The sequence below is a fragment of the Lissotriton helveticus genome, chromosome 11 (assembly GCF_964261635.1).
Source record: "Lissotriton helveticus chromosome 11, aLisHel1.1, whole genome shotgun sequence".
Lineage (NCBI taxonomy): Eukaryota > Metazoa > Chordata > Amphibia > Caudata > Salamandridae > Lissotriton > Lissotriton helveticus.
In genome coordinates this window covers 766,719,223-766,741,400 of record NC_136072.1, presented here as the reverse complement: position 1 = coordinate 766,741,400, position 22,178 = coordinate 766,719,223, and the positions used below count along the sequence as shown (strand labels likewise).

At 45.9% G+C, this 22,178-nt stretch overlaps 1 protein-coding gene across 2 annotated transcripts in view; it reads left to right on the top strand.

Moving 5' to 3' along the window:
* Positions 1–22,178, top strand: part of SLC23A2 (solute carrier family 23 member 2) — an 876,666-nt gene that overhangs the window by 793,265 nt on the left and 61,223 nt on the right. For both annotated transcript variants that reach the window (XM_078666639.1, XM_078666640.1), the window contains one exon: positions 15,742–15,889. In XM_078666639.1, coding sequence (XP_078522765.1) covers positions 15,742–15,889 — 148 coding nt within the window. The remainder of the gene's footprint in view (positions 1–15,741; positions 15,890–22,178) is intronic.

The window sequence follows — 22,178 nt, the reverse complement described above, 5'->3', positions numbered from 1 at the left end:
AGATAACTTTGATATATATACACACATATATATGTATGTGTATATATATATATATATATATATAATAGATAGATAGATCGTCTTGCCTTTGGTCTCCCTAAATTCCACCACTCCTCCCCTCTCCTGAAAACCCTTCACTGGCTCCCGGTGCGGGAACGTGCCTTGTTCAAACTTGGCTGCGTGGTGTTCCAGGCCAGGACTGGCCTGGCCCCCCTATTCATATCATCGGCCATCAAGGCCTATGTCCCTGGCCGAGACCTCCGATCCTCAGCCCAACTCCTCCTAGCTGTGCCCCGCTTCCGGAAAAAGAAACAGGGTGGCTCGAAATTTTCTGTTCTTGCCCCCTTGTTTTGGAACTCTCTCCCTCTTCACCTTAGGTCCCTCACTGATTAATCCGCCTTTCGCAAAGCCTTGAAGACCTTTTTATTCCCTCAGGCTTTTCCCCAGGTTTCTGTTTAGTTTCCAGCCACTGCTTCAGTGACTGTCCCCGCTCAGTGGGCTGTCTTCGACTTTAGCGCCAAGAAACCGTCTAGGTGTATGCTGCGCTCAATAAATATTTTAAACTTATAGATAGATAGATAGATATATATTACCTACTGGCGGTCGCCAGTAGGTAGTTATAGTTAGGACCTAGTTTCCATAGGAAATCCACAATATTCTATTTGGAATAACTTTGGCGCCGGTCAATGAATCTTCGTGAAATTCTCCAAGAAAATGGCCTTCTCCGCTCCTTCCCTGAAAATTAGGGGGTGATTCGTGAAGTGGAGGCTGAGAAAAAAAGAGAGGATCCCAAAATGTGGTTTCCCCATGCAATGTTCCTTAGGATATATAAATATAAATATATATATATATATGTGTGTGTGTGTGTGTTTTCTACAAGTTGAAAAAGTTTGCGGCTTTCTCCTTGGCTGGTACAACTCTTTATTTAGACCATCACTCTCCTACGCGTTTCGAACATCAAGTTCTTGATCACTGTATATATTTTAACCATTGGTTGTTATCTTTCTCAGTGAAAAAAATGTGCAGTCTTATTTTCCTTTCATGCGGAGTTCTCTATAGCAGTAGTCCTACTTCAGTTTCTGCAGAGGAAGTCAAACCTGAAGGCTGAAGGAAGGTTATGGGCAAAGATGATCTAAAGTCCTGATAAGGTGTGTGAGCTGTGCGTGACAATGTCCTTTTCACATACACAGAGGCTTCACTCACACAGCAAGTCTTCAAGTACTTTCTGTGACGTACTGCTTGCACATGCCTGGCCACAGTGTAGTTCGGCTTCTCTCGTGACAACGTGCACGCTCTTGTTGTGCGAACATTAAATAAGCTTCGCACCAACTTCAATTGCTGTTCAGTGCGCACCGAAAGTCGAATAAAATTCTTTTTTTACATAGAAAAGCATTGAGGTTGAAAGTTGCTCACCACACGCCTCTCTCCTTTAGATCACGGAGAGAAGTGGTTACCTTGACTTTTGTCCGCCTGATGTCCTTCCGTACATGTTACTCTCTGGCCCCCGTTTTCTTCTATACACAGTGTAGCGATGTCTTCTTTCTTACTTGGTTGGGCAAAATCTTGTAGTGAATAAGTGTACACATCTCAGTACTGCTGAAATGTTTATTTAAAAAGCTGAGCCATGTCTACTCCAACAGGGGCTCGGCGATTAACATCCATGCATGGAAGCCCATGATGTCAAAAGGCATTCTATGAAATGAAGCGTCCCCCCCCATCGGGGAGGAGGCGTCCCCTTGATGCACAGCTTGTGAATGGAGTCGTCACTTTAATAGATTCAAACTAAAAATCAGTTGTGGAGTTGTCTTGGGTAAGGATTTATTTTATCATCCTTATGAATTCTTTTTGTGGACAAGTGCCTTTGTAAATCAGGTCCATACAGAACAAGCATTGGCATATCCAATAGGTCTCGCCTTTGGGACCTTATTAGTGTTTGGTTATCCAGCACAATATCCTTGGTGCAAAAACATCAACTGTTGCATTGCTAAACACTTATAAGGTCCCAAAGGCGAGACCTATTGGCTATGCCAATGCTTGTCTGAATTGGTGTCGAATTTCTTTTGCATTGTGTCAACTACTTATTGTCTATGTTGGGACCCTGAAATTCTTAAGCCTGACTGCTCTATGCCACACTAACCGGACTGAGCTATAGACTTTTTAGTGTGAATCCAGAGGACCTATTTGAGGTGGCGTGAAGGTATTGCATAGTGAAACCTACCCAGCTTCACTGCATAATACCCCACTATCCTACACTGCTGTATGTGGTGTGTGTGTGAGATTGTGTGTAGGAGAAGCTTGCACTGTGTCTCCCCATGTTGTACGTACTTACTGTGTATTAGGGAAGTTTGTCCGTGAAAGATGCTTGCACTGTTGCAGCCTCTGCTGTACCTGGTGTGCGTGTGTGATTGTGTGTGATAGATCTTTGAACCACCGTGTATCTGAATGAAGCTTGCTCTGCATCACCTCATGCTGTACCTGCTGTTTGTGAGGGAAGCTTGTGCATGAAGGACGCTTGAACTTTTGCTACATGTGCTGTACTTGGTGTGTGTGTTGATTGTGTGTGATGGAAACTTGCACTGCGTCTCCTCATGTTGTTCCTGGTGTGTACGAGGGAAGCTTGTGCTTGAAGGATGCTTGCACTGTTTGTGCCTGTGCTGTTTCTGGGGCGGGGTGTGTGTGTGGGTGTTTGTGTGTTAATGCGGGTAATAGAAACTTGCACTGAGTCTCCTCATGTACCAGCTGTGTGCGAGAGAAGCTTATGTATGGAGGATGCTTGTACTGTTGCTGCCTGTGATGTACCTAGTGTGTGTATGGGAAAATCTTGAACTGCGCCTCCCCATGTTCTACTTGCTGTGTATTAGGGAAGCTTGTGTAATGAAAGGGAGGCCCTGTCAGGCGCTGGGAGTGCAGGAGTGCCCCAGTGCCTGCCTGTTTTTTATGTGTAAGCAGTTGATGTGTGCGAGTTGGCATGGCATCGTGCTATGCATGCCGGGAAACGAAGTCCCTGGCCTGTACGTGATCTAAATTCAGCACTATTGTGTAAGGCCCGATTATGGGCATTGTTGGGGTGTAAGCCCCGACAAACGGGCGTCTCCCTGGACAGAGTCTGATGCAGTCTTACTGTGGCCCAGCACGTTCGCCACTGAACTTCACAAAATAAAAGAACTTTCAAAATGCAGAGCAATGCCAGCGGGGGGTGCCCCTAAAATCATGACAATATAAAACGATTCAAACCTAAGAGCAATATAGAAGCGTTTGGTAGGGAACATTGAAGTTAAAAAGCTGGAGTGTGTTTACGTCCAAAATTTCAAGGTGCGTGGTGTTAGGCTTTCAGTATCTTTACCAGTCCTGCTGATATATTTTCATTTTTGACTAAGCAGTGTTGAGCGTGAAATCAAAACAATATGTCCCAGAATGCAAAGAACAAATCCGGAAATGGAATTTGAGAACCCTTCTTATTCGAGCTTCCCCGCTTTATTACCTTGTGTTGTTGTACGTAAAACGCTTGTGTGTGTCCCCTATCCTGGGACGGTGGTGCGGAATGACTCAACACACGTGCAGGCAATGCTACAACACAGCCCGACCATGGGACGGGCACAGCCCAGGAGAGAGGCGCTTTCAGGTGCGCAGAGTTTGCGACTGATGGGTTATAAAAAACTGTGGAGGGAGCGACATCAACACTGCATAGCCATCTTACACCATCTGTGTCCTGTTGTGGTGCTTTTGTGTCCTTGATGGTGACATTGTGTCCTTGATGGTTGTCCATGTGCCGGCCATTTTCACCCAGGACAACAGTCCCCCCGCACAGTAGGGCTCAGTTTATTGATAAGGAGGGAAATGCTTAATTGGAAGCAGTCGAAGAAAAAAAGCGGTGAAACAGGGCCAGTTACAAAATCCAATACTTCAAAAATAATGCCGAGCGCTGTGTGCTCAGCAAAGCCAAATTTGTTGCTGAATCAGAAGGAAAGGCAATATAGAAAATACATCCCATGGGTTAGACCATGAAGTTCCGGGGCACATGTGGATTAAAAATCTTATAAACACACCGAAATGCTCACGCAAAGGTCGAAATACGGGAAATGCAAATTTATAAAATAGTTAATTATACGATAATTAATGCATGCCGTGCAACTGCGATGTGTTGTTTAAAAGAAGACGTTCTCAAAACATTGTTGTGTGAGAAAGCATCTGTTGTCGATTCTATTTTGTTGAAGAAGAAAACAAAACGAATAATTTTTCCTTGCCTGCGCCTTTGATTTTCGATGATTTTTAATGCAACGTACTTCTCGAGCAGTGCTCGTTTTTAGTTTGAAGACCAGCATCATCAGAAAATGATTTTATTCCTGCCAGTTCATCATCTTGATAAAGAACAGTCTTATCATTCGAAAGTCCTTTTCGTGACGTTTGCACCACAAAAAACATTCTTTTTTTTTTTTTTTAAGATACTGAGGGTTAATGCAGCGTAGACATCTGTTAAGTGACTTTGTGTGTGCATTCTATGTGCGCATGCGTCTGCCACCGCGCTGCGCCTCAGACCGGTGGATGTCTGCGACACTTCTCCAGCCAGAGTGAAAACACAATCAATCAGTACTTGGCAACAGCTGTTTCTGACAAGCTGCTGTCCGAGAACTAATACTTTAAGTTGTGTGCGTGTGAGGGGGTTGTCACGGCCCTTAAGTGACGGCGCCAGTGGCAAATGGCAGCTGTGCACATCACGCGCGCTCTTGTGCGCGTGATAGCAAACTAGTGGCCGGCAAGGTAACACTTTTCAAAGCAGCTACTAAATGTCTCGCCAGACAAGCGCATGTGCTGGGTCTAGCGAGACCTAAAAACATATAATCCATCAATCTTGGAATCCCAATGAATCAAACCCAATACATTTCGAGCTGGTTTAACCATTCATCAGGGGAACTGTTTAACTTCTGCGAAAACGGACCGCAAAAGGAACCTGGGTTACCAACCGTGGCAATATTAACGAATGGTGTAATTTCAACATTTCTTGCTGAGTGAATACCAAACGAGCGTGCTATTACAAAACGTGATAGTGTACATGCCACAAAGACGCTGTGGTTTATAAACGCGTGAGATGTATGCTTTCATTTCTATATGAAAACGTATAATAGGCAAATCTGAAAGTATGACTGCAGCGTGTCTGTGAATATCGGAAACAAATATTATGCAGTGCTGTTACATGCAAACATGAACACGAGAGTCAATGGGCTCCTGGTTATTCGGTAATCAGGCATTCTATGACATGGTCACACTCTGCAAATTACTTTGCCACACCACCTTCTTTGTAACTATTGAAACTGAATCAAAGAGTGTCGCCAAGCAACTTGCTGCCTGTTTTTCTGTGGTGAATGGAAAGAGTCCAGGAAAATTGTCTGATTCCATTGACAACAAAGGCTCAACACATGTCTTTTAAAAACAAATAAACCTCTGGTGCAAGACCCACTTTTCCTCAGCGCTGATCCTAAGCCAGACTCTCAGGGGGGTCAACAACCGTTTAAAAAATGAAATAATGTCATACTAATAATGTGTGTGTGTGTGTGTGTATATATATATATATATATATATATATATATATATACACACACATATATATACACATATGCACATATATATACACATATACACATATATATATATATATATATATACATACACATATGCACATAAAATGCTCCAAGGATGATGGAGTTGAAATTGGAGGCATAGAAATTAAGTTGCTTTCCAAAGCTTGATTGGTGAGAGCGACAAACATAAAGCACACAGAATCTATTATGGATGATTGGTGACCCCTCTCAACGTTCCCGATACAGCCACATTGCTGAAGCTCAACCAATCAAAACCAAGATGATCCTCATTGCACCGGAATATCTGAGATAATAGTACACACCAGCTTGCTATGTCAGAGAGATTCCAGTGCAAAATGCTAAACAAAGCAAATCCTTCATCCAAGTGCCATGGTCCGATCACTATCTGGTGCTGACATTCCTGAATTTGGCAGCCTGGATCTGGAGTATTTTCAGTGTGGACAGTTCAGTCTACCCAAACGTTGTATGGACATTATTAAAGAGTCAATACATCTTTGTGACAAAAGCAGTTTTACATATGGTGCCAGAAAAAGGATATTAATCCTAACCCTGCCAAGATAAGGGGGTGCTCCCTTATCTGTTTGAGCTATCCAAGTCTGCACTGCCGGTTTTCATCAATTAAGGTAGACTATTGTCAAAGCCGGTAGGTGTCACGTTTGGGACCTATAGGCTTTTCAAGTGGTTATTCCCATTCTTTATAATATGCCCAAATCTGTGCAGCAACAAAAAGAAAGCAAAATGACATAGCTGGTCAGAGCATTATGCACACCTACAAAATTACTCCATCTTTTTTTTGCCATTGTCAATCCGAGTTGGATTTGTAAACGAAAGTAAAAAAACAGATTAGTGTGAGTGGAGTAAGCAAAACAGTTGGGCGGGCAGAATTACGAAGATCTGGGGAAGCAGCGGGGAAGTTGGTAGAGGGAAAGAACACCGAGGGTGGTGGAAGCAAACGGATAGAGGAACAAGTTGGAAGAAAACAGCTGAGATAGAGTGCAACTTGGAGCGGGGAAGAAGGACACAGGCAAAAAAGCAACGTGAGGGGATAAGCTCACACAAAATAAGTAGAGGAATGTGTGAGACGTATGCAGGCAGTTAAAGAGCAACATGACCAGTGCGGTGGAGGGGCAGAAGTACATGAGGAAGACATCGAGAAAAGACCAGTACTCTCTCAGAAAGCTTTAAACAACAAGAAAAAGGTAGCTTTTCTGAAGGGAGTTGTGAAAGAACACAAGTAAAGCATCAACGTTCCAGCGGTGTGTAGTAATCTGGACAACATTACTACAGGGTGTTGACAAAGACCAGAAGAGAAAGGAAAGCACACACATGAACTAATAAGAAGCAAACAAATGAGTGACAATGACGCCAACCAATGTAAAGAAATGAACATGCTTGGAGCCTTCTATAAGTTAACAATTAACCCCTTGCGCACTGCGCACATTCCCCCGCGATGCGGGCGAATTAATGAGTGGGCAGGGTTTGGACGGCTCCCGGCCGTCCTCCGCACACGCACACCGTGACGTCGGACGGCCGAGCACTCAAAGGGTTAATCGTGCACAGCCGCGGCCCGTGCAGGTAAGAGCGGTGGGGCTGGATTTGACAGATGAGTAAAAATTAAATCAATTTATTTTGGCTGATTGTTGTCTGTTGAAATTCCAATCTTACCTGAACAGACCGCGGCTGGTAGTGCAACAGACTGCATGTGCACTAACTAGAAAGCAAAGCCTAAAAATACTGTCTTTGACTTCCTTTTTCACAATCCCAACCAGAGATTGTTTTAGAAAGTTTGAAAAGTATTTTCATTCAGATTTAGAAAACTGCACCTCCTTGAGAGCCCCGGAATGGTAATATCCTAATTAATGTCCATTCCTTTGGAATCCATACCTTGTATCTTCTTTCTTGGAAGACTGCCTTTTGATTGTCATTTCTTCACTCCCTATGGTCAGTGACATTCAAGCACTTTCTGTTCTTGAACTTTCACATTGTTTCACCCAGATAGTTATGAGATCCCATCCTTCATTTCTTCCCAAACAAGTATTGGAGTTTCATTTAAATAAGAGTATTTCTTAGTCAGTATTTTTCAAAAATTCCATCTTCAGTGGTAGAGAGAGGGTTAAAATCACTGTTACCAGTTGGCTAGAACTCCTGGTTAAAGTTTTCACCATATGGGACATTTTTTAACACTTTTCCTAAAAGTTATTGTTTAGATTCCATTACCATAAGAGACCCAGTGTGGGCAGACTACTATGAATATGTATAGGACAAAAAGCGCCTGGGAATTCCACACATTAGCAGGATATTACAAATATTTATGACTTCAATGATGATTTCTTTATTGCGGAACTAAGATTAAAAGTAAGTAACTTTGCCTTGCTGTATGGGTCACCCCAATGCTTCCAGTTCTCAGGGGTCTTCAAATGAAATAGATTGCCCATTGGTGGGATGTCATTCCCACAGCCACTGTCTGGCACCACAAGATATAATTCACTGACATTAAGTACCACCTGCAAAGGAAGGCTTCTGGCTTCATCTCAAGCAGTACCGTTTGGTGGTTGATCTGAAGAGTCCTTCACTGCACCCCTTTTTGTAGTTTTGGTTGAGTGCCTGCTTCCTGATGAACCAGCTTTACTTTCCTCCCTCATCATTTAACATTGATGTACCGGAGGCTGCTAGGTAATCAATCAGCAGGCATTATTGCCTATGTAAGTATTTTAAATTTTGATACAGAGGTATAGCAATAACTAATCAAATAACGTACTTGGTAGACGATATATTATAATTTGACAAACACTTTGAATCAAGTCAAGAAAGCTTTATTCAATTGTTTGCACAGACAATCATAAAAGCGCATAGAAAATACAATACAATTAGACATGCAGAAAAAAAGAAACCACATATTAATTAATTTAAACAACATTTTATAAAGTTAAAACAGTATTAAACTAAAGCAAGCTCTTGACAGAGTGTATCAAATCATGGACAATTGCTTCCTACAGGACAATACTTTTTTCAGAAAGATCAATATCCTAAACACTGTATGCTCATTATCTAAACATTGTAGAGCCAAAAAGGCTGGTCGGCATTGGCGCAACCCAAGCTGTTTAAAAATAGGCAACGAGTACAGGGCCCTTGCAGCAGTATAAAATTTACAAAAGAAAGTAACATGGATCATGGACTGTGGGGACAAATGATCACATGGGCATGATTGGAGATTTTGGGACTATTCATTTGGTGTGGGAAAGGTAACTAGTCGATAAAAAATTCCCAACCGAAAACGGGTCAATAGGGAACCTATCATAGGCACCTTGTAGGTAAGTCAGGTAAGGTTGAATGTTAAAAGTGATTAAAGCCATCTGATTGTGCAGAACGGTGGATTTTAAGATTTCAGACGGCATTCTGTTAGAGTCTAGCAGCAGCATACCCTCTTTTCTTAGCTTCTTCCTTGTTATAAGCTTATGGGAGCGGGGATCGGTAAAAAACTTGGGATGGCCAAGATCCCTAAAAAAGTTATACACATACCTTAGCCATGGAATCCTCATTGCTCCTTCCAGATTCAACGTATCCGCATGGATTTCTTTATTTAAATTGGCCTCATCTTTTGACCACAGCCTGTGCCATAAAAGCACAGGTTCAACCCTGATCAGGTTGGAGATAAATGGAATCCCTAACTCTGCATGACAAACACTTGTAGAGGAACCTTTCGGTAAGCATAAAATGTATCTTAAAAATTAGTTTTCCACTCTCTGGATCGGGAGTAAATTTGCAAAACCCCACACCCCGCTGCCATAGAGTGCCACTGCAACGCACTTCGCTTTATACAATTTTAAAAGTTCTACAGGGGTCTTTTCCTTAATTTCCTAGCAAAAGTGATTCAAGCAGATGTAGTGCGTAATAAAACCAACCTTTTTGCTAAAACTATTCGAGCTCAGGTGTCGTTATGGGCAAAGAGAATGCCCAAGTAGGAAAACTTCTTTGCAACACCAATTTTCTGCCCTGCCACAAACATGTCCTTAAGCTTCTTAATGCCGGTACCACAGCAAATAATGAAAGTTTTGGACGAGTTTACCCTTAAACCTAGATCTTTCATTAAGAGGGAGAAACTATCCAGAACACGCTGAAGACCTATTTGGGTACGAGACATCAGTACCACGTCGTCCGCGTACAGGAGGGCTGGAATAGGACGCCCCGCTTCCATCGGAAAATCCTGGTTATTCTTAAGAAGAGCCTCCCCTAGTCCATTTATATACAAGTTAAAAAGGAACGGGGCCAAGATACAACCCTGTCTGACCCCGCTCTTAATCGAAAAGGCTTCTGAGCATTCTCCCCTCACACCATAGCGGACGCGAGCCTTGGCCTCACAATAAAAGTGTTTAGTAAAATAAATAATGTTTGGTTCAACCCCCATGACTTCTAAAATTGACCACAGTTTATTATGGACCACACAGTCAAAGGCGGCTGTGAGGTCCATGAATGCTAAAAACAAGTTACCTTTCTTAGCCCTTGTGTATTTCCCCACCAATAGAGAAAGGTTTATACCCTGCTCAGTAGTCCCCAGCCCGAAAGCCATATTGCAGGTCTGACCGAACAGAGTTCTCCCCAGCCCAGTCCTGAAAACGCTCAAGAAGAACTCTGCCTACCACCTTCGTTATTGCATCCAATAAGGAGATGGGTCTGTCGCATCCCGGATCGTGCCTATCACCCTTTTAAAAAATAAGCACGATAGTGGAGACTACCCAGATAGGCAAGAAACTAGTGCTACAACTAGCATTGAGCACCTGTACCAGGAGGGGCCCCCACAACTGGGTGTTTATTTTAAAAAATATCAACAGGAACCCCATCTGGGCAAGGAGCTTTGCCGCCTTGGCTAGCTTGAAGGGCCCGCTCCAACTCCTCTAGGGTAAACTCTAGTTCCTTGTTCTGCAAGGAACAGTTCATACCGGAAGTATCCCAAGGGAGATTATTGTCCCTGAGAGGACTACCCTCTCCTTTGTATACCTGGGAGAAGTGATTAATCCATCGATCCTCAGGTATAGCTATCTCGGTAGGTGGGCCCGCCTCACTAGTCCGGAAAGGGGTTCTAATTGCCCTCCAGAATTCTGCACTATCTTTAGTTACTGAGGCGTCATGGACGGCCTCCCAAGCTTCCTTCTTCATTGTAGTCTTTCTAGCCTTTAATGCATGTCTATATGCCTCTCTGGCTAGCCTTATTGCTGAAACGTTTCTAGAAATGTTCTGCAATTCTCTCTTAAGCCGGGAAAGTGCTTGAGTGCATTTCGAATCGAACAATCCACGTTGAGAATCATTATTCTTCTTGCGTCTAATAAGGGATTCGCTTATAACTGTGATTATACCCATAAAGGAAGCTAAATTCTTTTCAGGGGCAGCTTCTTCACTCAAGCAGAGGTAGATATCAGTTTTACACTCCTTTATCACTATATTGGTAAGTTTTTCTTGGTCAACGGCTGCCCACCGAAGGGAGTATCTGTTGGTACTTCCAATAGTTATAGTTCCCAACAATTGATCATTGTTGCTATGTGGTCTAAATCTCTTACAAGAGGGCAATATAAGTGAAAAACATAGTGGGAAATGGTCACTAAGAGGATTTCCAGAGACATAAAAAGAGCGGAGACTGCATGTGCGGTTGCTTGATATTAGTAAATAGTCAATTTTAGAGCAAAGTCCCCTCCCGTTAAATGTCCCTGGTAAAGGAGCAGGAAAAGGGCATAACTTATTCACAAATCCTAAATCGTTACTAAAAATAAGTTCATTAAGTGACTCCCCTAGGGCAGTATGCCTAAAATGTGACAAACCTACCCCTTCTTCTCTTAAGACTCCGCATATATTATCCCCTGGCATTGGGACATAGAGTGCAATTAAAGTCCCCTGCCACAATTATTATGATTTCTTCTGACTTTCCTCTGTTTGCTAATTTCAGTGAGTGTGAGATGTTTGTTATAACAGTGCCCACTTTTCCTGCCGGAATATTATTATAAAAATTTACCAAAGCTATGGAGCATATTACATCCATTTTAATTAGGTGGTCATAATCCTCGCTGGCAAGCAGCGTAACATTCTTTATATCTAGAGTATTCAATATATATGTACACTGACCACCCTTAGCCCTACCGCTCTGTACATCAACTGCTGGAGTATGGTAGGTCCTATATCCGTTCAGGTGTATCTAGTCCAAGTTTCTTGAAGACACAAAACCTCAAAGTTGGTAATAAAGTCCCACCATAGTTTATTATTTCATGTAGCATTAATCCCGGCTATTTTCCATGATACAATATAACAGGAAGGAGATTTGCCATCATCAGTACAGTTTCTTGTGTTGGATGATCAGAGCTTCATCCCTAATATTTCCGGCTACAAATTTAGGGGGGAGGTTGTCACTATCCCTTGCTGGTGTACCAGCTTCACTCCTGTTTGCATGCCTGGGGAATGCAGAAGACGTATCATTATCCCTTTCTATCATGCCTACTCTATTCCTGGCTACAGGACTGGGAGGCATGAAAAAAACCACAGGGCCCAGTCCATCAACATTTTCTAGGAAATTCAGTGCGTCAAAACGATTATAGGTTGGCATAGGATATCTAATCTGCCTTATTTCCCTATGATTATCTCTCTCAAACATGGAGATTTGCCGTTGTACCAAGTTGGGTGGTCTGTAAAAATATCCCAGCGGTAATATGTTTATGGCATGTGGGTTCACAGGTCCGTTGAAACCCCTTTCCAGGATTGTGTATACTAATAAAGGTGACCTAAAAGTTAAGACCACACGTTCCCCCCGCAATGATTTAGGTGAAGGGCCCACCCATCCAATTCTGCGAACCTTTTTAAAATCTGAAAGAAGATGGTTATTAAGACCAATCTTGGTGGCCAGAAAATGGAGAGACTTATTCTTTAGGCTGGACTATATACAGTGCGGATATACAGTACAGATATAGTGAAGGCAATACTGGTGTCATAGTGCGCTGTTGGGGTTACAGTAGGCGTATCATTGACATGAATGGTCACATGTACAGAAGTAGATAGGTATTCACGGTCTTGGCGTGTGCTGCCATTGGTGGTCTTATGTATTACCCTCCAAGGAAGAAAACAGGGCACTTATGTAGGTCATCCCCACCTGTCATCTGAGGGCACTATGCTCAGACTCTTTATATGCGAGTTTGCAGTTCCACTGCGGGGTCTTCAGAAACCTGCTTGCTTGGGTTGTGTGCTACCCAGTGCTGCCATCCATCTCATCCTATCATTCCATTCTCTATCTATGGCTTATACCTACTGTCAGATTAGGGGAGAGCCATGGCAGGGAAGTAGGATGAAGTTAATTTGATGGCGAGTCTTAGTCCATATGCTATTACCAGTACCTACTCGCCTATGCTGATGGTGAAATCCATCCCGCAGCTAAGCTTTTCTTTAAAGACTGAACTAGCATGGTGTTCCATGCGTTGGAAGCGGGCATAGGCTCTGAGGACTGCACTGTTTGCACATGGTGTTGGTAGGGCAACACCTAGGCTTTAAGTGGGATGAAAAAACCGGGGGTCTCTAAAAGGGGCCTGGTAAACCTGGTGAAGGGACATGGCTGTAGCATAGCAGCCTTTTTAAAGAGAAGCTACTCTAAGTTAAAGAAATAAAAAAAACTTTCATGTTCATACATGATGTTTGTTGCGCGGTTTACATTTACGTTCTGACCCTAACCAAAGCACATACCAAGTACACATCGTCCCAGGACGTGCATGCAAAGACGAGGAGGTTCCCATGGGAAGCTTATCCCTCTACGTAGTGCCTTAAATGCTGATATTTAACATCATGTGCAGTTGCTATAAATAGCATGCGCGCATCAGTGTGCTGTGTGTTGAAAGCAAGCCTACAATGAATGAATAAACATGATATGTTGACAATGAGTGCGGTTGCAGTCTGCAATGAAGGGTTTTCCGAGGAGTTCGGGGTCAATGCTCGGGGTTGTCTCAACCACGAGCATTGACTCCGTTCTCTCACCGCTGGGACCCTGCAACTAGGACTGGAGCCGAGAACCCCTCTGAACTCCCCTTGTTGCAGACCGCGACAGCTGCCTCATTCAAAGCTTCGTTTTATATATTGCATGGATCACCAACGCAGAATCTAGCGATCCCGGCGTCTATCACGACCAACAATTCCTTCCCACGGCATTCGCCTTCCCATGAGGAACCTCGCTTGAATTCACTGGAGCGTCCTTAATTAACGTGCGGGTTTTTCGCAATCGCGCACCTCGTTAATTTTCATGGGCACGATCAGCACCCTGTACACTCAGTTGTACTTGGCAATATTGGCTATATGTACACAGGCATGAAAATTTAGTGTCCTGATGATGATACCCCTATTTTTTTTTTTTTTTTAAGGGATCGAAACGCCTTCGACATAATATATAAAATATTGTGATGTCAATTGTGCAATGGTGTTTCCACGTCATTAAATCTGTTATATTTTCAAACCTTAATACAGACACGTCCCCCTTGCCTGAACCCTTCCCTATATGTTGTTCGTCTGTTTATGTCAGTAGGAAGCGGGTTGTGTCCCACTTGGATTCTTCTTTACCTTATGCCATACATTTATTGAGTATTAAAAATCTATCCGGCTGGACAAAGAATATAACTCTGATTCAGTCTATATTTATTAATAGTATTCTGATTGTCTAGGGACCACTGTCTTTAGAGACAACTACATCCAGCAGCAAAGCAAAGGTCATGGCATGTAGCAGGAGAGGTCGCGTCAAAACAAGAAAATCACGCAGGACAGCAGTAAGAGGCTCCAAAGTGGCTCAAGCCATGCCGCTGGATTCCAGCAAAGAAATTAAGCACAGCAGGCCAGGGTGCCTTTAAAAAAACGTCTTTCCTCTTACGGTTACTTTTCAGGTTCAAGATTCATGACTGAAGTATTACGTGTGGCTAACGTAACCTTGTGTGAGCCATCTTTGTTAAGCTTGCCCTCACCAGTCTGTATTGCCAGGGCTTAGAAAGAGCCCAATAGGGACCCATTTCGATGCCCTGTTATAAAAACTTTCCGGTGCTTAGCACTTGGCAGGTACCTGCCCACTTAAAGCCCAGCAACACCTTTAATCAAGCTTGCCTCCAGGTAGCAAGATAACCATAGGTTGGAAGGAGTTTACAGAATATTTTTATCTTGCGGTCTTCACCCAGTCTTGCACAAACCATGGCACAGGTTTGCAGTGCACTCTACAGAGAAAGGAGTTGAATTTATTGAATGGGCAAAAAATGGATCATTAAAATAGGAACTGGAGCCGTCAATAATACCTTTGCTGCAGATTTTGTAAAACCAGATACAGCAAATAAGTACTGGTTAAAAACGTAATTCAGAAATTACTGATTCGGGTCTCCTTTAAAAACAGAGATGGAAGTAGCTTGTCGAAAATGTCGGTATCGCAATCCAAGTAGTCACCGCCATATAGGTATAACCAGCGGCAGCCGCTCGGTTAGAGCGGGGTAGCGCAGCCACTACCTCCCACCAACAGCAAATAAAAACTGGTTTTATATTTTAAGCCCCTGGATTCAGCCTCATGACAGTGAGAAGTCTTTAGAGCGGGTCTAGGGAAATTATACTGCTGGTGGGGAAACTGGTGGGCACTCCCTTCACCACAACCTCAGCTGAGTATGTAGGGGCTGGAGAGAGCAGGAACAGGATCCCAGTCTGCCTGGGAGCGCAGGTTATTGGCGCTCCGGCCAATCCTGAAGCTGCTCTTATGTGAGGGCAGCTACAGTATTGGTTGCTGGGCAGACTAGGAACCTGTGCCCAGAGCCAGAAGCAGGAAGAGCCGATGCGCTGGGGACGGCAACGTTAAGTTTACTTTTTATATATACATTTTTGTTTGTCCTGAACCCTCCCCACCTCCCTCTTTTACCATTATAAATGTAAGACTCAAGGTCCCAGAATCAATGGGGAAAAAAGTTACTTTGTGCGCTGTTCAATTCTGACATTTGGGAGGTGTGATTTGAATTCTTTGTAAATTTATGGAAATGTTTTTTTAATCAAGAGTACCAGGTTACAATTTATTTAGGAGGGTGCAGATTGTTAGTTTCAGATGGGTTATATTTTGTTGTAATTGGTAATTTCGGTACGTGTTCAATATCGGCCTCTCTTCTCTTTACAGTTCAATGGGGTTTGCCAACAGTGTCAGCTGCCGGTGTCATCGGGATGTTGAGTGCAGTGGTGGCGAGCATCATCGAATCCATTGGAGATTACTACGCGTGTGCACGGCTGTCCTGCGCCCCGCCGCCTCCAATCCATGCTATTAACAGGTGAGTAACTCTTGGCCTGTACAGAACATTGGCATTCTGAAGCCATCAAACAGGTACCCTTCGCTTGAGATTCCGTTTCTGAAGTGGGAGAGGGACAGAAGATTCATCATTCTCCAACCCTGCACTTTTTCACGGACTTGAAGTCAAGTCATTTATTTACAGTTTTTAAAACAAAACTGCTCAATTAATTAGTACCTTATTTATTATTACACGGCAGCTTACCTGGCAAATACCACTAGATGGTGCCAGATCCTGAGTCTCCTAATTTTTAATTTCCCTGCAAAACATGTTTTGTTTTTAGGTCTCGCCTATTCTATCCCGCAGGGATAAATAGGCGAGATTATAGTAAGGGAAAAGAAATGTTTACCTAGCTGCGGATCGCGTACAGTTCATGTGAGTTATGCACGTGCACATCATCGCCAGCCACTTCACACACCACCATTTGTCTGTGCCTCGGCATCAGACTTCAAAGGCTGCCACTCCCCCGCCCCCCCTCAGACTTGAAAGGAATGCACTCCCCCACCCCTGCCACAGCAATGTCGAGAGCTTTTTTTTTTTTTTCTACATGGCTCGTTACTTATTTCTTGTCTTTATCTGGCTCACATTTTACTTTCTTCTCTGACTCATGCTTTTTTCGTCGGATCGTGCATTTCTTTCCCCACTCTTTCATCTGCTAGTGCTTTTTTCCCCCCACTCTTGTCGGCTCGATCTTTTTTTCCCCCACTCTTTCGTCGGCTCAAGTATCCCCTCCCCCACTCTTTCATCGGCTCGTGCTCCCCCTCACTCTTTCTCAGTGCATTTTTTCCCCCATGCCTCACACTGCTGCACGCCACACACTGTTGCACGCCACACACTGTTGCACGCCTCACACTGCTGCACGCCGCACACTGCTGCACGCCACACACTGCTGCACGCCACACACTGCTGCATGACAGACACTGCTGCACGCCACACACTACTGCACGTCTCACATTGCTGCACGCCTCACACTGCTGCACGCTGCTGCATCACTCACACTGCTGCATCACTCACACTGCTGCATGCTGCACACTGCCTCATGCCGCACACTGCCTCATGCCGCACACTGCTACACGCCACACACTGCTACACGCCACACACTGCTGCACGCCACACACTGCTGCACGCCACACACTGCTGCACGCCTCACACTGCTGCACGCCTCACACTGCTGCACGCCTCACACTGCTGCGCGCCTCACACTGCTGCGCGCCGCACACTGCTGCGCGCCTCACACTGCTGCGCGCCGCACACTGCTGCACGCCTCACACTGCTGCACGCCTCACACTGCTGCACGCCTCACACTGCTGCATGCCTCACACTGCTGCACGCCTCACACTGCTGCACGCCACACACTGCTGCACGCCACACACTGCTGCACGCCACACACTGCTGCACGCCACACACTGCTGCACGCCACACACTGCTGCACGCCACACACTGCTGCACGCCACACACTGCTGCACGCCACACACTGCTGCAAGCCCCACCCTACTGCACCCCACACACTGCTGCATGCCACACACTGCTGCATGACTCACACTGCTGCATGCCGCACACATGCCGCATGCCTCACACTGCTGCATGCCTCGCACTGCTGCATGCCTCGCACTGCTGCACGCCTCGCACTGCTGCACGCCTCAGAATGCTGCTAACCTCACACTGCCACACGCCGCCGCACGACTCACTGCTGCACGACACACTGCCGCACGCCTCACAACACCACCATATCACTCTAGGACACCACCATATCACTCTAGGACACCACCATATCGCTCTAGGACACCACCATATCACTCTAGGACACCACCACATCACTCTGGGACACCACCACATCACTCTGGGACACCACCACATCACTCTGGGACACCACCACATCACTCTGGGACACCACCACATCCCTCTGGGACACCACCACATCCCTCTGGGACACCACCACATCCCTCTGGGACACCACCACATCCCTCCGGGACACCACTCTGGGACACCACCACATCACTCTGGGACACCACCACATCACTCTGGGACACCACCACATCACTCTGGGACACCACCACAACACTCTGGGACACCACCACATCACTCTGGGACACCACCACGTCACTCTGGGACACCACCACGTCACTCTGGGACACCACCACGTCACTCGGGGACACCACCACGTCACTCGGGGACACCACCACGTCACTCGGGGACACCACCACGTCACTCGGGTGCACCACCACGTCACTCAGGTGCACCACCACATCACTCAGGTGCACCACCACATCACTCAGGAACACCACCACATCACTCAGGGACACCACCACATCACTCAGTGACACCGCCACATCACTCAGGGACACCACCACATCACTCAAAGGCTGGGAAGGCTACAATTCCACATTTTGGAAACACCATTCTCCCCGCCCGGAGCAGGACACGCCCACTCCGAGGCCACGCCCCCTAGCAGATCGTTTTTAAAAGCGCGCTGATGCGATAGTGCGCCGGTAATCGCTTTCTTCCTGAGGCACAGCCGGGAGTCCTGTATTAGAATCACTCACTGCTTTTAAAACGGAAAAATTGTAATTTTATCTGCACTCACCCTTGTTACCTTGCACACGACTGCTGTGTGCAGGCACCTGTCCCTGTTGCGAAACGAGCGCTGGGAAGGCTACAATTCCACATTTTGGAAACACCATTCTCCCCGCCCGGAGCAGGACACGCCCACTCCGAGGCCACGCCCCCTAGGACTCTCACACTACAAACATGTGCATGAACAGGAAGCGCAGCGGACGAGCGCAGCGGGCGCGACGACGGGCGCATAAGGCAAGCTCGTCTGCGCTCGTCCGCGCCGAGTCCGGGCGCTGGGCCACCCCCCCTGCATCCCAGCCGTCATCACACAGATGCTACACGCTAGCAACCCTCTACAAGTTAAGGCCCCCTGCTAACTCTTGCCCTCGGCACTCCTTCCAAGCCATGGACCTTCCATCAACCTGTCCTGCTTGTTCTGCGCCTCTCAAACCTAACCTGTGCACAACAGCCACACAGGAATTCTATATGCTCCTACTAAACTGTCGCTCGCTGCCCAAGCATAGCGCCGAAATGGCCTTATTGATAGAGGAGCATACCCCGGATATATTGTTCCTTACGGAAACCTGGCTTACCAGTGAGTCCAACCCGGCGATAGTAGAGGCCCTCCCCACCGGCTATCAAATAACACGGCAAGACCGGCCAAAAGGGAGAGGAGGAGGCCTTGCTATCATCCATAAGGAGCAATAACACTGTCGACTCTCTCCTGAGACCATCTCTGATTGTGAGAGCATGGGTTTTAACATCAACCTCTCTCCTAACATCTGCTTTTCAGGCACCCTTATCTATCGCCCGCCCGGCCTCCCGAAGCAGTTCCCTCAAACTCTGCCATCTAATGTGGCCAACAGAGTCAGCACCTCTTCTAACTTTACCGTGTTGGGTGACTTAAATTTACATTTTGACTCCCCCTCGGACCACACAGCCGCTATCCTATTAGAGGATCTAGCAGCTCTACAACTCACCCAACTTGTCTCCTCCCCCACCCACGAAAAAGGCCACTTACTGGATCCAATTTTTTCAAACTGTTCTGAGATCACAGTGGACCCAGGCATTACCTTACCCTGGACTGACCACTTTTTAATCCCTTTCAAATGGACCACACTTAAACTCTCTCCACCTGCCCCCACCACCAAACTCAGGCGAGCTTGGCCGCGCCTTGAGGTTGATAAGTGGTGCATCAAACTTGCTAGCTCACAACCAGAGATTCAGGAGGATCCTGCCCTAGCAAACCAGGCCTATACCAACTGGATCTCTCACACTCTTGACTCTACTCTCCCAATGAGCAAGACGGTACTGAAGCGGCCCCAAAAAACCGCCCCTTGGTACACCCAGTCTCTTAGGGGAAAAAAGCGTCTCTGTAGAAGGGCGGAAAGACGCTGGCGTTTAGACACATCGGCTGACAACAAAACCCGGTACCGTGAAACCATTAACGAGTACAAAACTCAAATAAAAGCAGCTCAGTCGACGTATTTCGCCGACAAAATCCTGAAAGCTAGATCTAAACCCAAAGAGATCTTCCAGATCATTAAAAAGTTAACGAACCCATCCCTTGCGGTGCATGTCGAGAAATCTGTCACCCAATGTAATGACGCTGCCGAATTCTTCTATCAGAAAATCAACAAAATGTATTAAACGTTTTCTTCCCCAAACATTGGCCCGTCTAGTCAACCTAATAACCTTCCTAGCCTGCCACATTCCCCCACTCCTTACAGCCTAACTCACTTTCCCCCACTAGACCTCTCCACTTTAGAATCATTAGCCCTCAGTGTCAAATCAGGTTCTCCGGCCGACCCTGCCCCTCCTGACATCCTAATGGCAGCATCCCATACCACCCTGCCCGTCATCAGAGAGGTACTAAATTCTTCCATCTCCTCTGGCACCGTTCCAACCGTTTGGAAGCAGGCCATGGTTAGGTCACTGATCAAGAAACCCAATCTGGACCCGTCTGATCTGGCTAACTATCGCCCTATTTCTCTGCTCCCTTGGTTGAGCAAGGTTCTGGAGAAATATGTGAACCAACAGTTAGTGAACTATCTAGAGGACCATCACATACTGGATCCCACTCAGACGGGTTTCAGACCTAAGCACGGGACAGAGACCACCCTCCTCATGGTCATAGAGGAAACGAGAAAAATCTTGGATCAGGGAGGATCAGTGGCAGTGATCCTCCTCGATCTAAGCGCGGCCTTAGACACGGTCAGTCATGACACCTTACTGAGCCGCCTATCCTGTGTGGGGATTAAGGATAAAGCTTGGGCATGGTTTGAATCCTTTCTGGGGAACAGATCTTTCAGGGTTTTTGATGGCGATTCAGTTTCCTCCAGCAGACCTCTAAATTGTGGAGTACCTCAGGGCTCCTCTCTGAGCCCTGCTCTATTCAACCTATATATGAGACCGCTGGCTAGTGTCGTCCGCCCATTTGGAGTCAAAATCATCTCATATGCGGACGACACGCAGCTGGTGGTCTCACTGGCGCAGGAGGCATCTCGAACTGCGCCAGGCGGGCTCAGAGAATGCCTGAAGGAAGTGAGGAACTGGATGTCGTCATCATCCCTGAAACTGAACGGAGAAAAAACTGAGCTGATGCTCCTAGGACCATCAGAGCCGGCATTTCCCCCTTCCCTATGGCCCTCATGCCTAGGACCCCCCCCCCAACCCCAAAAAACACCATCAAAAGCCTCGGTGTGTGGCTGGACAGTTCACTATCTTTCAATGTCCAAGCCACAAAACTGTCAGCCACCTGTTTTGGCATTTTGAGAGTGCTAAATAAAATCTTTCCCCTCCTTCCCATGGAAGCCAAACAGGCTGCCATTCAAGGCCTTATTCACTCACGCCTTGATTTTAATAACGCACTTTATCTGGGCGCACCAGAATATACCCTTCGTAGGCTGCAGACTGTACAGAACTGCGCTGCTCGCCTTCTACTAAAAATCCCTCGTAGACACTCAGTGAGGACCGGACTGACTAGCCTTCATTGGCTACCGGTCCGGCAGAGAGTTCTGTTCAAGGGGCTATGTATAGCCCATCAAGCCTTCTGGGACATGGGACCTATCATTGCCCGTGATCTGGTCACCTATTACATCCCAAATCGTAGTCTTCGTTCCAGCCAGACTCTTTTAGCAGTAGTCCCAAGAATAAAAAGATCTAGAACCGGCGGAAGGACGTTCATGTACAACGCAGCCAAGGCCTGGAACACTCTGCCATTTCATCTCAGAGCCACTCAGAACCCTACTATGTTTCGCAAGCAACTGAAGACTCATCTATTCACATCCGCCTGCTAAAACCGTTGTTTTTCCCCTTCCTTGTTCTCTGTAGGTCACGGTTATCACAGCGCTTGGACGCCTTCGGGCAACAACTGCGCTCTATAAATTCCCAAGTTTACAAGTTTTTACTCAGGGACACCACCACATCACTCAGGGATACCACCACATCCCTCTGGGACACCTCCACATCACTCAGCCCAACCACCACATCACTCAGCCCAACCACATCATCACTCAGCACCACAACAGCACTGTCCTTGCTTGCTACCAACAAGCATTGCCATAGCCAATAGGACTCGCATTAGGAAAGTGTAAGCTATTGGCTGTGTGAATAACAATACTATTAATTTATATTTTTCAAAGCCAACACATATTTTAAAAAATTGCCATTTACAATACCAATAGATCACACTTTCCTAATGTGAGACCTATTTCAT